Source organism: Hyperolius riggenbachi, chromosome 12 (genome assembly GCF_040937935.1).
Source record: "Hyperolius riggenbachi isolate aHypRig1 chromosome 12, aHypRig1.pri, whole genome shotgun sequence".
In the NCBI taxonomy this organism is placed as follows: domain Eukaryota; kingdom Metazoa; phylum Chordata; class Amphibia; order Anura; family Hyperoliidae; genus Hyperolius; species Hyperolius riggenbachi.
The window spans coordinates 24,971,919-24,986,575 of NC_090657.1; the positions used below are offsets into that span (position 1 = coordinate 24,971,919).

General features: G+C 44.0%; 1 protein-coding gene across 11 annotated transcripts in view; it reads left to right on the top strand.

Annotated features, from left to right (window-relative positions):
• The window catches only part of TANC2 (tetratricopeptide repeat, ankyrin repeat and coiled-coil containing 2), an 897,702-nt gene extending 889,107 nt beyond the window's left edge, over window positions 1–8,595 (top strand). For all 11 annotated transcript variants that reach the window (XM_068263005.1, XM_068263006.1, XM_068263004.1 and 8 more), the window contains one exon: window positions 929–8,595. In XM_068263005.1, coding sequence (XP_068119106.1) covers window positions 929–2,858 — 1,930 coding nt within the window. In that variant the 3' untranslated portion in view covers window positions 2,859–8,595. The remainder of the gene's footprint in view (window positions 1–928) is intronic.
• Window positions 8,596–14,657: the final 6,062 nt, after the last annotated feature.

Here is a 14,657-nt window from a genome sequence, read left to right on the forward strand (position 1 = left end):
GAGAAACATGCATTACAAATGTTTTGTTGTTGTTGTATTCTCCATTTAGGCTTCAAGTAACCAAAGTGGCTGTCAGCGACATCTTACATTCTACATCATATATTCCTAATGCTGAATACACACGGTGCGTTCCCGCACTCGATTTCCCGCTCGATTCCCGTCGATTCGTTTATTTCCAACATGTCCGATTTTCATTTCGATGGATCGTTAGGTCGATTTGCATGTAAAGTATGCAATGAAAATCGGACATGTTGGAAATGGGGCAGCACGGTGGCGTAGTGGTTAGCTCTCTCGCCTTGCAGCGCTGGATCCCTGGTTCGAATCCCAGCCAGGGCACTATCTGCAAAGAGTTTGTATGTTCTCTCCGTGTCTGAGTGGGTTTCCTCCAGGCACTCCGGTTTCCTCCCACATTCCAAAAACATACGGATAAGTTAATTGGCTCCCCCTAAAATTGGCCCTAGACTACAGTACTTACACTACATAATATAGACATATGGCAATGGTAGGGATTAGATTGTGAGCTCCTTTGAGGGACAGTTAGTGACAAGATATATATATATATATATATATATATATATATATATATATATATATATATATATATATATATATATATATATATATATATATATATATATATATATATATATATATACACTGTACAGCGCTGCGTAATATGTCGGCGCTATATAAATACTAAATAATAATAATAATAAAAAAATGAATCAAGCTGGAAATTGAGTGCGGGAAAGCACCGTGTGTATTCAGCATAATGAACACATCGTTGCTGGTCTTGATAATTAAACTATGATAACTATAGGCCTTTGTGTCATTGTCAGAGAAACGTGATATTTGAAAAGCTTGCTATGTGATGTTATATATGGAAATCTTAGTGTGCACTTTACTAAAATTGCTCTGTATGTTGCAGGCAATTTACAGCAGCTTTGGAAGACCTGAATGAAGCAATCCAGCTTTGTCCTAACAACCGTGAGATCCAGCGGCTGTTGGTGAGAGTAGAAGAAGAATGCAGGCAAGAGCAGCAAGAAGAGGAGGTTCAGGAGATGCAAGATGAGCCAGAGCCTGATGTTCAAAATGAGGACATTGACTCAACACAGGAAGACATCTATGAGGAAGAGTATCTTGAACAAGACATGGATGCTGTTGGATTACAATCAGAAGGAAGGCAGTGCCAGGGCCTTCCAGGCTTGCAGAGCCCACCTCAGTCTCCTTCCCATCGGGACTCAGCCTATATGACTGGGTCACACCAAGTGTTTGATTTCAGATCAAACAGCTCAGTGGGCTCACCCACACGACAAGGCTACCAATCCACTTCCCCATCTCTGTCTCCGACACACCAGAACTCTCACTACCGGCCTAGTCCTCCCCAAACATCTCCTGCACATCAGAGCTCTTCCTATCGCTTTAGTCCACCCCCTGTGGGTGGTCAGGTAATTGACTACCCAAGCCCCCCTCCTTCACCTTTACGAAGAGCACCACAATACAGAGCTAGTCCTCCAAGTGAGAGCATTGGCATGTATAGACAACAGTCTGGTTCCCCAGTCAGATATCAACAAGAGCCATGTGTGAGTCAGCATCCAGGAAGGCCAAAATCTCCTCTGTCCAAGATATCACAGCGATCCTTCCAAATGTCACAGCTTCCCACAGCAGTTCCACAACCTGCACATAGATTGCAACCAGCAAAGGCACAGATTGTACGCAGCAACCAGCCCAGCTCTTCTGTACACTCCAGCGCAGTGATTCCTGGAGGTACATATGGACAGGTGGCACACGGTATGGCTAGTAAATACCAAACATCCTCTGGAGAGATGGGTCAAAGCCGTTTAGTGTACCAAGCTTCCCTTGGTGGTCTAATTGCTGATGGACGTCCTGTGCAGCATGTTCAGGGTAGTTTAAGTGCAGGAGCCATTTGTCAGCATGGTGGCATTGCCAAGGAAGACATCCCCCAACGGCCAACCTCTGCCTACAGGGGTGGGATGAGGTACAACCAAACTCCACAGATTGGCCGTAGTCAGTCTGCATCATATTATCCCGTATGTCACTCCAAGCTAGATCTTGAGCGTTCTTCTCTACCCTCCAGCCAACTAGGATCTCCAGATGTTTCTCACCTAATACGACGGCCAGTTAGTATTAACCCTACTGAAATTAAACCTCACCCACCAACTCCAAGGCCACTATTGCACTCTCAAAGTGTGGGACTTCGCTTTTCTCCATCCAGCAACAGCATTTCGTCCTCTTCCAGTCTGTCTGCTACTTTCCGACCATCTGCTTCCATACAACAAATGGAGATTCCTCTCAAACCAGCCTATGAGAGACTTTGTGATGAATTATCACCTGTGTCCCCACCCCAGGGAAGTTATCCCAATGAGCCCACACGCTCTAGGACCACCCCCTTCATGGGCATAATTGACAAGACGGCACGGACTCAGCAGTATCCCCATCCCCATCATCATCAGCAGAGCCGGACATGGGCTGTTTCTTCTGTTGATACTGTTCTCAGTCCTACATCTCCTGGCATCATGCCCCAAACAGAATCTTTCAGTCCCCCCTCTTCTATCAGCAACATCGCCTTTTATAACAAAACCAACAATGCACAGAATGGACATTTGCTTGAAGATGACTACTATGGCCCTCACAGTGTGCTGGCTAATGGCTCTCGAGGGGACATACTGGAGAGAGTCACACAGGCCTCCTCTTACCCAGATGTCAAAGTGGCCAGAACACTGCCTGTTGCGCAGGCTTACCAGGACAACCTGTACAGACAACTGTCTCGGGACTCTCGGCAGGGCCAAACTTCGCCCATCAAACCAAAGAGACCATTTGTGGAGTCCAATGTGTAGGACAACAGACCTTTACCCTAATCCTACCCTCCTTTCCTCAACTTCACTCTTTACACATACCTCCCTCAAATCTGGAGCCTTCTCAAGGCATCAGTCCCTCCCCAGTTCCCTGGGCCTTTGCCTTTTTTTCTGTAGTGTTCTTAGCTGACCCACAATGGGCAGAGCTGACGTTTTAGTGCAGTGGGATGTTCTTGGGAAGAATTAATAGATTGGGTCATAGACGCTAACCCACGAGCACCTTCTTTTAAAGTGTCCAAAATAAGAGGAACAGGTTTCTTTCCTCTTGTTAATTTTACTGACTTAAAATTTTGATTGCACTTAAATTACTAGGACATGAAGTCATCCCCTGGTCTCAGTATATTTCTACAATCCTAGGGAGTTAATTGGAGACAGACCTCCTTTCTTCCTCGTGCCACCGCTTCTGCAGGCAGTGTGTTTGGGGCTTTTATTTTCTTGTTCACTATTGCGTTTTTCAACCACACAGACCATGCATATGGGAGTCTAGAGACTGGAACACACAAACTAAGGCCACTCGCAGCACAATAAGGATATGGAAATCTGATAAACAAAGGGCTCTTTCATAATCATGATAACATTATTAGCCATTTAATTGTATGTATAATATGAGGATGTGACGTGTTCACTGATGTTTCTTGTTACAGGGTCTGGCTTAAGGATCACAAACCCCTATACTTCACAGTCAGTAAAGAGGGAAGTATATCTAACATGCCCTAAGCTGAAGCCGAACACGATCTGGTCAGGTAGAAGGCATCATGGATGCATTAACCTAGTGTTTTCTTACTAGAAACCCATGAAGAAATAGTAACAGAACGCCAGTTAGTTCAGGTTGGAGTGAGCTCTGAGGTGTCCCACAGTGCATCTCTGCTGAATATGCAAAATATATCTTTGTTATCCCTGATAGCTAAACACACCCCCAGAAACATTGCATTCCAGAAGTTCTGGAGGTGTGTTAAAGCGGAATATAACCCAGAATTTCTTTTTTGCTCTAAAAGATTTACAGCATATAATATACTAACACAATGTTTTTGTTTTTTTAGTAAAATAGCATTCAAAGGGTTACATCACAGGGCTGACTCTTTCTCCTGCAGGGAGAACCCGCATCCAAACTGCTTATAAGCTTATCTTGTGTACACATTCTTTACTTGATACATTAATGTAAACATTCTCTGGCTGTGCAGGACTTCAGCTGATGAGTGCTGAAGTGAAAAACAGATCAGAAATAACTGCTGGCAGCTTTTACAATAGAATGACAACAGTTATAAATAAAATGCACCAGCAGCTTTCAAAGTAAATTAACTGAACTGTGGGAAGTTATATCTAAATGAATATTAATACTTGTGCACAAAAGCAAACATGACAATTGTATGGGATATAAAAAGTAGGAAAACACATTTTTGTTGAAAATTTTGTCAGAGTTTTAAACTGCTTTAAGCTATCAGACAACAAAGAGATGGTTTTCATATTCTGCAGTGATACACTGGGGGACACCACCTGAATTATTTCCTTCTGTTTTAAGAAGGCAAACTTCTGTTTTGCTTTGCATTTTAGTAAGGATGCTTTTTGGTCTCTTTCGGCCCCTTACAGACTCCTAGGCGTTCTGGTTCATCATGAGCTAGCTGGGCGATCTGTAACGCCAGTTAAAAGTAGTTGTTTTGAAATGGAAACCCATTTAAGGTAAAACGGATGACCTGAACACAGGTGAATGTCTCCTACCCAGGCATAGAGCATTTAGGGGGGTACTGTACTTGGATAATTAAGTGACTTAATATGAGTCTCTAAAGAAATCTTACACAGATGGGAAAAGGGCTACACTCTGCTCTCTGCTTCATAATATAAATCCTTCCCCGCTGCTTTTATGGGGGTTACATTGACTCTCTGCACTCATTAGGTGCTAATAACCTCTGTAAAGCACTGTCTGTGGCCATGCTGCGTAGTCATGTCTGCTCTGCCAGCAGATGCAGTTAGTAAACTTGTATTTTGAAGTAAAATCTGTAATAGAAGTATATTGCTTTATTCATCAGAGCCTCAATATACATTATTTTAAGCACTCTAAATTATAGGTATGCTGCAGGGAAAAAGTATTAAACCTCTACACCTTGTACCACAGTGCTTTTCATGCCATCGGTACTCCCAGTTGCTCTGGGGTTAAATTCTAAACATGGTATGCGTTTCATTGTGGTATTTTAGTCGCACATGGCCCTTGCATTACTATTTTTGTCTTTGTAAAATTCTGGTCAGGGGAATGCTGAACAAAATTTGTCTGAACAAGATTGGATGTTTTTAGTGCGACATAAGACTTTATTTACATATTCTAAAGTCTGTCATTGCCATGATTTGCCGTGGATCTGAAATGGCATTGCAATGCAAGGTTTTTCGTTTATTTACATACATTCACAGATAACGTCTTGCACAAAACCTAGAAGCAGGAAACCTGCAGGCTTAGCATCTGGGAGTGTTGGGTATTTGTTTTTCTACTTACTGCTATAGGTATATTGCTATAGCTAAAGGGTGAGTGAAGATAAGCCAAACGCTCCATTACTGATTATGAGACAGTGATGGGCACTTGATCTTTTCCATCTATATCCAACTGATTCGGTCATTTAACCACTTGCCAACCGCGCACTCATACCGCGCGTCGGCAAAGTGGCAGCTGCAGGACCAGGCTAATTAATCAGGAAACAGCTGCTTCCTGTCAATTCACAGCGGGGGGCTCCGTGAATAGCCTGCGGGCCGCCGATCGCGGCTCGCAGGCTAAATGTAAACACAAGCGGAAATAATCCACTTTGTTTACATTTGTACAACGCTGCTAACAGTAGCAGCGTTGTACTGGATCAGCGATCCCCGGCCAATCAGCGGCCGGGGATCGCTGTCACATGACAGGCAGGAGCCTGTTAGAGGCTGCACAGGACAGATCCGTTCCGGTGCAGCCTCGGATCTCCGAGGCAGGGAGGGAGGAGAGGGAATCCTGCGGTGGAGGGGGCTTTGAGGTGCCCCCCCCTGCCAACCACACGCAGGCAGGTGCGATCAGACCCCCCCCAGCACATCATCCCCCTAGTGGGGAAAAAAGGGGGGCGGTCTGGTCGCTCTGCCTGTCATTTGATCTGTGCTGGGGGCTGTAGAGCCCACACAGCACAGATCAGCGAAAACAGCGCTGGTCCTTAAGGGGGGGTAAAGACTGGGTCATCAAGTGGTTAATGAAATTTGCTAGAAATCAGTGCTGCAAAAAAAAAATCCAATCAATCAATTCTTGGCCAAAATTGACCAAATTGGTCAAATGCGCCAGATGAAAGATTTAGCTCAATGGGGAATGGGTCAGGGTGGCGTTACAGGATCGGCGTTTGATTTTGGAGTGAGTGATGCAGCAGTGGAGCTTCCTCTTACCTGTCCCCCGGTGCTTCCTCCTGTGTCCTCTCGCTGTGTCACAAGACAAGCACTAGAGAGGTCAAACACTAGAGGCCTCTAGTGGTCATGTAAGGTACGTGCTCCTGGTGTTTATTCTCGGTACACACAGCTTCGTGGGGCAGGTGAGAGTATTTTCTGCCCCTACGCTCCACATGGGGGTAAAGAGATGGATTTTTAAACGATTTTGTGCTGAAATCTAATTAAAAACTGTGTATAGTGTGTAGAGGGATTCCTTCAGGTAGATCCCTCTCTGATCAGATAATGATCTGAGAGGGATCGATCTGTAGTGTATGGCCACCTTAACTAATTAACTAGCAGCTCAGCATAGATGACAAGGCCAGATTTACCATAAGGCACTGTAGGCACGTGCCTAACAGGCACCTGATGATGGAAAGGCGTCTCACTCCCCTTCCCCAGTGCCTACCTCCCTCCTTTCCTACGCAGAGTCCCAAGCAGAGCATAAATGAGGTTATTCACCCAGCTATCTGAAATCCACTGATGAGATCTCCCTTCAATCGGGGGCACCTCTAGCTACTTAATACTGAGGGTATCTCTGGGGTACCTAATACTAAGGGGCACCTGTAGTACCTATGACAGGCAAGGGAAGTAAGGGAGAGGTGGCAGTTGGCCAGCCAGCGCTTGTGGTGCTGTTCGGTTGGGTTTGTAGGTTCATGGAGGGCGGAGTCTAGGGTGCCAGGACATCTGTGCCTATTGGCTCCTGTGATGTAAAGCCGGGCCTGGATGACATGCAAAGCGCAATGGAATGATCATCACTGGTTTCCTTCCAAACCCGGATATAATAGTGATTAACTGATCACTTCCCCCCAAATGAGAGGTGGACACAGGGTCTGGTGTCCACTGGGCACAATTATCACCTTATATATATATATATACTCAGCTAGATGTCTGTAGACTGAACAAGGGATCCTTGTGTAATGTTACACCGTGTGTATGTTCAGTGGGCTCCTCTGGATTGATAAAGGCAAGTATTAAAGAAAGGGGTTTGTGATCCATAAGCCAGTAAAGACAAAACAGTGTGGCATTCTCTGATAGGCCCTTCATAGTGGGCATGAGATCAACCTTCTTATTACTTGTAAATGAATATAAGTTAAATCAGCCCAGACCTGATGCATAAACACCACCAGAGAGATAAACAAGACATGTCCTCACCTCATCCATAAAGCAGAAACACTAATAACTACAGCGTGGTTTTCTGCTTTCAGACAGCAGTGTTCTCAGGTGTGCATATCTTGTTAACTGTCCACAGATATCAGATTCTCCTAAACGTTCCAGGTTACGCAGAGACCGGATGAGAAGAGCTCATGGTCTTCTGAGGCGCATTTACTGAATCTCCAGTGCCGGAAAACCCAACGACAGTCTCCACATAACCATTGGGACATCTCACGTCATTCTTTACGCAATGCTTATGAAAAATGTTTGGTAATGTGCAGTGAAAACGAAGGCCTCATTCACACTTTGCATTTTATGCAATTGTCATGTGTTACGCAGCTTTTCATGTGGATTTTTGTTTCTCATTTTTATTTGCTAATCATGCAGTTTGTTATGTGAGGCAGAAGCATATCAGATCCTTGCTCTTTCTTCATTCTCCATGCAGTGTGGGTGGTGATAGATGTCTGCCTGCTTGTATGGCTGGAAAAAACCAACCCATCTCCCAGATGCTCTGGCTATTTTGAATTGGGCTTAGAACATTGTGTTTGAGACCCCCCCCCCCCACACACACACACACACACACCACACACACACACACACACACACCACACACACACACACACACACCTACACGCACACCACACACACACCTACACGCACACACACCTACACGCACACACACCTACACGCACACACACCTACACACACCACACACGCCTCATCTCCCGCAGGAATTACTTTGGAGTACCTGCAGCATTTGAAATACATTGGCTTTTGTTCTGCATCGTCATTGCTAAGATGGGAGTGTGAGTGAGGCTTTAGTTTGCAGAATCACGCAACATTTTATATGAACTTATTGGAGCATGTTGCTCTGGGTAGTTTTTACAATTTAATATTTTTATATTATGAAGGGATGCACCAAAGCTATGTTTCAGATCAATGATTATCAAAGCCCTTCCGAAAACTATAACATTTTCCCTGGATCAGGCTTTGTGTTGGGTGATATTTCACAATCTAGCATAAACTGCCAGGTACTGAACTTACTTTGCTTCTAAACCATGAAGATCTGTTGCTTGAAGAATATTGCATGTCTATGGCTCTGCCCCCATAGGCAGAGGACATTCTGACTGCCATTCATTTTTGAAAGGGGAGGGGGGGGGGGGGTATATTTTCTTATATATGAAAAAGAAAAAAAATGCATATTGTACTGCAGCACCCAAATGTAACACAGATTTGTTCCATGCATCGAGTCATAAGGCACTTTTTTGTCATCTGATGGTAATGTGCGATAATAGCAGCTCATGTCCTATTCTTTTTTGCTCATTGTTGCAAGTTCTGACCACTAAGGGACATAACTTCTCTAGCTATCCAGCCATGATAGAAAATCCCAAGCTAGGTTTGGTGCATCCCATATGGAAGTATTTAGGTGTCGGTTAATATGGAGACTGTACATGCGGCTATTACAAAGGGACTGCGATTGCGTACATGTGGTGGTGCTGTTTGTGGTTGGAAAACAGATGCAAGTTCCAGGCCTACAAAATATAAATATATATCTATTTTTTAGTAAATGAAGTCCTCAGAGAAACACAGTTCAGGGATTTTTGTGGTCGTGGCAGGGTCCTTTCTTAGTCCCGTAGAGAGCATCTGAATATATTATTTCATCGGCCTCCTGCTTGATACCCATACTGTGATTAGGCACAACTGATGTGAACTGGAAGGAGAGTGACTTGCCTTTGCTATGTAAAAACAGGCACATGCTACTTACTGTCACCGCACAAGAACCCTAATGCAATGTTGGAAATTTTTGTGACACTTTTTAGATTCTCCCTGGCTGTTCTGCCCCTAAACCTCACTCCCCCCCGCTTCCCTGTCTGCAGCCCCTTTCGCCTTTTCCTCCATGCTGCGGCTGTATTGCACACATCTGAAAGACTGAAGAATCTTGTGTATAAAGGGGGCCTCCGCTACCCCCACATCAGAAGGACTCTTCTCTGTACAGTGTATTTATTCAATGCATGGTCCGTTCTCTTTACCAATATTAAAGAACACAACCATTGTTTAATATATATATGTATATAAAATACATATATTGTGCAGTGCTCAGGTCACGGGGTTGTTTAATTTTTAGTTTATTTTTTATTACTGAGTCACCCCCTTTGCCTCTCCCTGCTTCCTCCTGTTGGAGAGGAGGGCAGAGGCTGCAGATTTGAGCATTGAACCTGTAAATAAGAAAACTATTGAAACAAGGGAGAAACATATTTTGTTTAGTTTCTGTTTTTATTTCTGTTTATGAAGCCCCCTTTGCTTGCAGACCACGTGCAATGCAGCGCAGAGCGATGTGATTGGTCTGGAAGCAGAGGAGGTGGGGGAGGTGCACTGCAGGTGCCGGGTATTAAAAATACCCCCTTCAGCACTCCTGGGTTTTTTTTCTCAGTTACACTGTATTTGCTTGCTCTGTTTTTTCTTGTCTGTACATGTGAGATGTGAGATAGATGTGAAAAGTCTTTCCTCCCCCTTTAAAGTCACCCTTCTCTATACAGACTTTAACTGTACATTGAACAAGAAAACTGTATGAGACTAAAGAGAAAAAATGTACTTATTTATAAATGGTTAATAACACTTGGAATCAAAACAGCCATCTGTGTGTAAGATGATGTCTTGTGGAAAATGGGGATGTCGACGATAACTAATGTATGAACATAGTAGCTGTATGACTCGCTGGGGCTCATTATACAGAGCTGTGTCTGTTTCTATTCGGTGCCTGTGTGAGGTTTGTAGGTCAGATCTGAATGGAAACTTGTTTTGAGTTGTGGTCAGTGGACAAAACTATGCAAAAGATGATGATGTTTATACATTAAAGGGTCAATAAACCTAAAACACAAGTTGCTTCACAATTGTACTAAATGGTTTTCTGTTTTATACAATGCCATTTCAGACTCTTGTTCATGGAAGGTGCGATGTTCTGAAGGAAACAGCCTTACAGATCATTGTAACTAGATACTCACAGCTAGTGCTAAAAGGATACCTGACCCAAGCAAAGCTACCTAAGGTCAGCTGGATCCACATACATGGGTACATTGTCCATTTATTTTCTTGTTCCTCCCCATTCTCTTTAAAGAGAACCCGAGGTGGGTTGTAAGAATCCTATTAGCACACAGAGGCGGGGTCTACATATAATGCGCAGCCTCTGTTGCGATACTGTTGCCCCCCCTCCCCCCCGCGCTCTGCTGGCCCCCATAAATCAAACGCCATGCTAGCGACACAGTGTGCCGATAGCCAGCTGTTTACCTTGTCACTCTCGCCGCTCTCCCGCCTTCTCTATATCTCTGCTCCCCGCCTGCGTCCCTTCCCTCCAATCAGCGTAGAGTGGAGGGACGCAGACGGGGAGTGGCGACATAGAGGAGGTGTAGCGGCAACAGTGACAAGTGCAGAGGTAAACAGCTGGCTAGCGATGCCGCTAGCACAGCGTTTGATTTATGGGAGACAGGAGAGCGCGGGGGGGCTGGGGGGAGACAGTATAGCAACAGAGCATTATATGCAGACCCAGCCTCTGTGTGCTAATAGGATTCTTAGAACCCACCTCGGGTTCTCTTTAAAGTGAATGGGGGAATCTTAGAAGAAAAAAGAAGCCAGATGCTTACCTAGGGAGAGGGAAGGCTCTGGGTCCTATGGAGCCTACCTGTTCCTCTCTCTGTCCCTATTCCAGCGCTGGCTCCCCAGTAGCAGTAGTCAACCAATTTGGTCAAACACTGCCCGCTCCGCCACCAAAGGAGGTTTCTGAAGTCTTTGGGAGCCCCAGTGCTCACTCGCGCATATGCAGTATGTAGCCCGCCTGTCTTCAGGAGGACTTGGCTCCCGAAATCACCCGCGTCGGGGGAACAAGGAGACAAACGGACAATGCACAGAGGTATGTGGATCCAGCATAAACACACCTCTGTGCTTAGCTTAGGTGGCCTTGCTCAGGTCAGGTATCCTTTAAATCATAACTCTACTTGTGCACATAATTATTGTTTGTTCTACTTAAGTGCGTCAAACTTCATTTTTTTAAATCGCTTTGGCTGGAGGTCTAGAAATTTGGCCATTGCATCCTGGTCCCTTCAGTCTACACTGGCCACTGTAATGTTATGATCTCTTAAAGGGAACCTAAACTGAAAAGAGATAACACAGGTTAGGAAAACAGTTTGGTTGCTATTTCCCTTTCATGTGAACACCTTGGTTGTTTCTTTGCTTTACATAGTGTGCGAGTTCTCATTGACTTAAAGGGAACCTTCTCTGAGAAGGGATATGGATGTTTCCTATTAAACAATACCAGTTGCTTGGCAGCCCTGCTGATATCTTTGGCTGCAGTAATCACACACCTGAAACAAGCATGCAGCTAATCCAGTCTGACTTCAGTCAGAGCACCTGATCTGCATGCTTATTGAGGGGATGCGGCTAAAAGTATTAGAGACACAGGATCAGCAGGAGAGTCAGGCAATTGGAATTATTTTAAAAGGAAAAATCCATATCCTTCTCAGTTTAGGTTCCCTTTAAGGAATCTTAGGTAAAGGGGTAGTGCCACAATAACAACTCATCATTTTTGTTTTACACCGGTTGAGCTCATTAAATAGCTCCATGACCTGATGTCTGACAAAACCTCGAATGCTGGGAATACACCATGAGTTGTTTTGGCAGATAGATGGCTCGATAAAAAATTTCTAACAGGTCTGATCTGATCTCGATTGTTTTCTCGAATTGATTTTCTCAGAGGTCAATGGAAATTGATTGGAAAATGATCGGCCAGTAAATCTGCTAAAAATAAATTCATTGGCCTCAATTCACTAAGCTTTATCAAACACTTTATCAAACGTTTGATAAAGTGTTTGATAAAGTTTAGTGAATTGAGGCCATTGTGTATTCCCAGCATAAAGGGGTCCATACACTCAGCCAATTTTCTGGCTGATCGATCGCAAATCGGTTGCCCAATCGACCGATCGATGGCCGATTTCGATGGATTTCCATCGAACTGGCAGGGTGGAAAATTTAGGTCGATCTGATGAGATTGCTTATCATTTTTCATTGGCCCTAATGGAAATCTGATGGCAAAAAAATGCCATCAGATCGTTTTTCAACAGATTTCAAACTGAAATCTATTGGAATTCTATCCTAGTAAAAAATGTTCCTTTTACACATCAGATAGATAAGAAATCCATCTGATGATCTATCTGCTGCTAATCTGACGAGTGTATGGGCACCTTTAGTTGCACTTACCTATGTGTTATATAGAGATCTACATACTAGATGTGGATCCTTGCAGCATCTTCTCCAACACGGTACAGACCCCTTTTGTTATTTCCAAGCTCCCCAGGAACCCAGACATGTATTCTGTGGCATGCTTGCTGTAGTACATTTTCCCTCCCCATTGTCTAGCAAACTAGGTTTGTGTGTTATAAGATATTGCTGGCTATTTATATTGTATTTATATACAGAGCAGGCTCTTTTAGAGAGAACACGGAACCGTTCACAACAGTCCCTGCACCGCTGATCTAAATGACATTACGGCTCTTTCACATGAGCCAACTTGTGTTTTAGGTGTATTGTTGTAACTCTTATGCTGCTGTGTACTGTTACCTGAGAGGGTAGAGACACATTCCAGCTACATCTGTTTACTGTGGTTTTTTGTGTGTGGCTTTTTGCATCATGACAGCTAAACTTAAACCTGCTTAAAACAAAACCGATAGAGAGACAAAGTGAGGATCCTAATTACTTTTTCCGGAAATGGGAAATCCATGAGGAGTCCTTGTCAGGAACAAAGAGTGATTGCTCTGCCCTTCCTATTACATGAAGCAAAGCTTAGAAATGTGTCTAGAAAGTACCTGCAGTGCATCCAGGGCTGTGGAGTCGGGAGCAATTTTTGGGTTCCTGAACTCGGTGGTTTCATAAACTGAGGCGTTGGATAATTTTTGTACCGACTCCACAGCCCCGACATCACTGATGATTATGTACCACCTTATGCTGCTTACATTCGGTCATGGAGAATGCGTGGAAATCACCATCATTGGAAAACGTAACTAAAATCTTTCATTTTGCCTCTATCACACGTATAGAGATAAGGGATTGTCCATGAGATGTAAATCATTCTGAGTTGATGCGGGATTATGCAAATACTGTATGCAGTTTTATGCAGCCTGAAAATGATCCAATGGTATTAACCCTTGGTGGGATTTGATCGGCCCATTTTCAAGCTGCATACAGAATTTACATAAACCAGCAACAGCTGGGAATTATTTGCATATTTTGACCGTCCCTAATGGAGATTCTTGTAGAGATGTTCTTCTGGATGAGGCTGCTGATGAAAGCACTTCCTATCTTGTAGCTTCATAAAGGTCTTGTTCTGCTTCAACATCCAGTTTCACAAAGGTGGTATCATTTGATGAAGTGGGCACTATGTAGATGTGTTTAACAGTGGCAGAGGCTTTCTCCACTACATCATCCTGGCAGAGCGGCAGCCTGCTTAATCCACCTAGCTAAAGTGTGCTTAGGCCCCATTCACTCTAAGAAATGCAAAACGCTAGAAAAATCACTTGCGTTTTGCAAAGAGAATTTCCTGTGATTTCTCACTGTGCAGGAACGTGATTTTGGGCCCTTTTCCACTAGCAGTCGCTAGCGTTCACGCTGAACGCTAGCGATTGCTGAATCGCAAAGCTAAAAAATTACCGGCGATTTCCCGATGTTTGCAGCCGCGATTTTGCTATGCTATGCACTGCATAGCGAAATTGCGGCAAATATCGCTCAGCGATCGCGTTTCAGGCAAAAACGAATCACGGTAGTGGAAATACCCTACCGCGATTCCTATGTTATTTAGCAAACCCTATTGATTGTAAAATCGCTAGCGGTTTGCGATTTTGCGATTCCGCTACCGCAAATGCGCTAGTGGAAAAGGGCCCTTTGAAGTAATTGCATTTTGTGATTCTTTAACATTGAAATGCAATCTCTCCAAAATCTCTCCAAAAATGCTGTGTGCATCAATTTGAGATTTCAATGTAAACACGACCATTAATTGTCATTGCCACAGAGCATTTTCAAGCTCTAGCGATTTACAGACAAGCTGAAGTCGCTAGTAAAACGCTCCAGTGTGAATGAGGCCTAAAAGGGAACTTAAAGCAATAGCTATATGGAGACTGACTATTAATTCATTTTACACAATACCAGTTGCCTAACAGTCGTGCT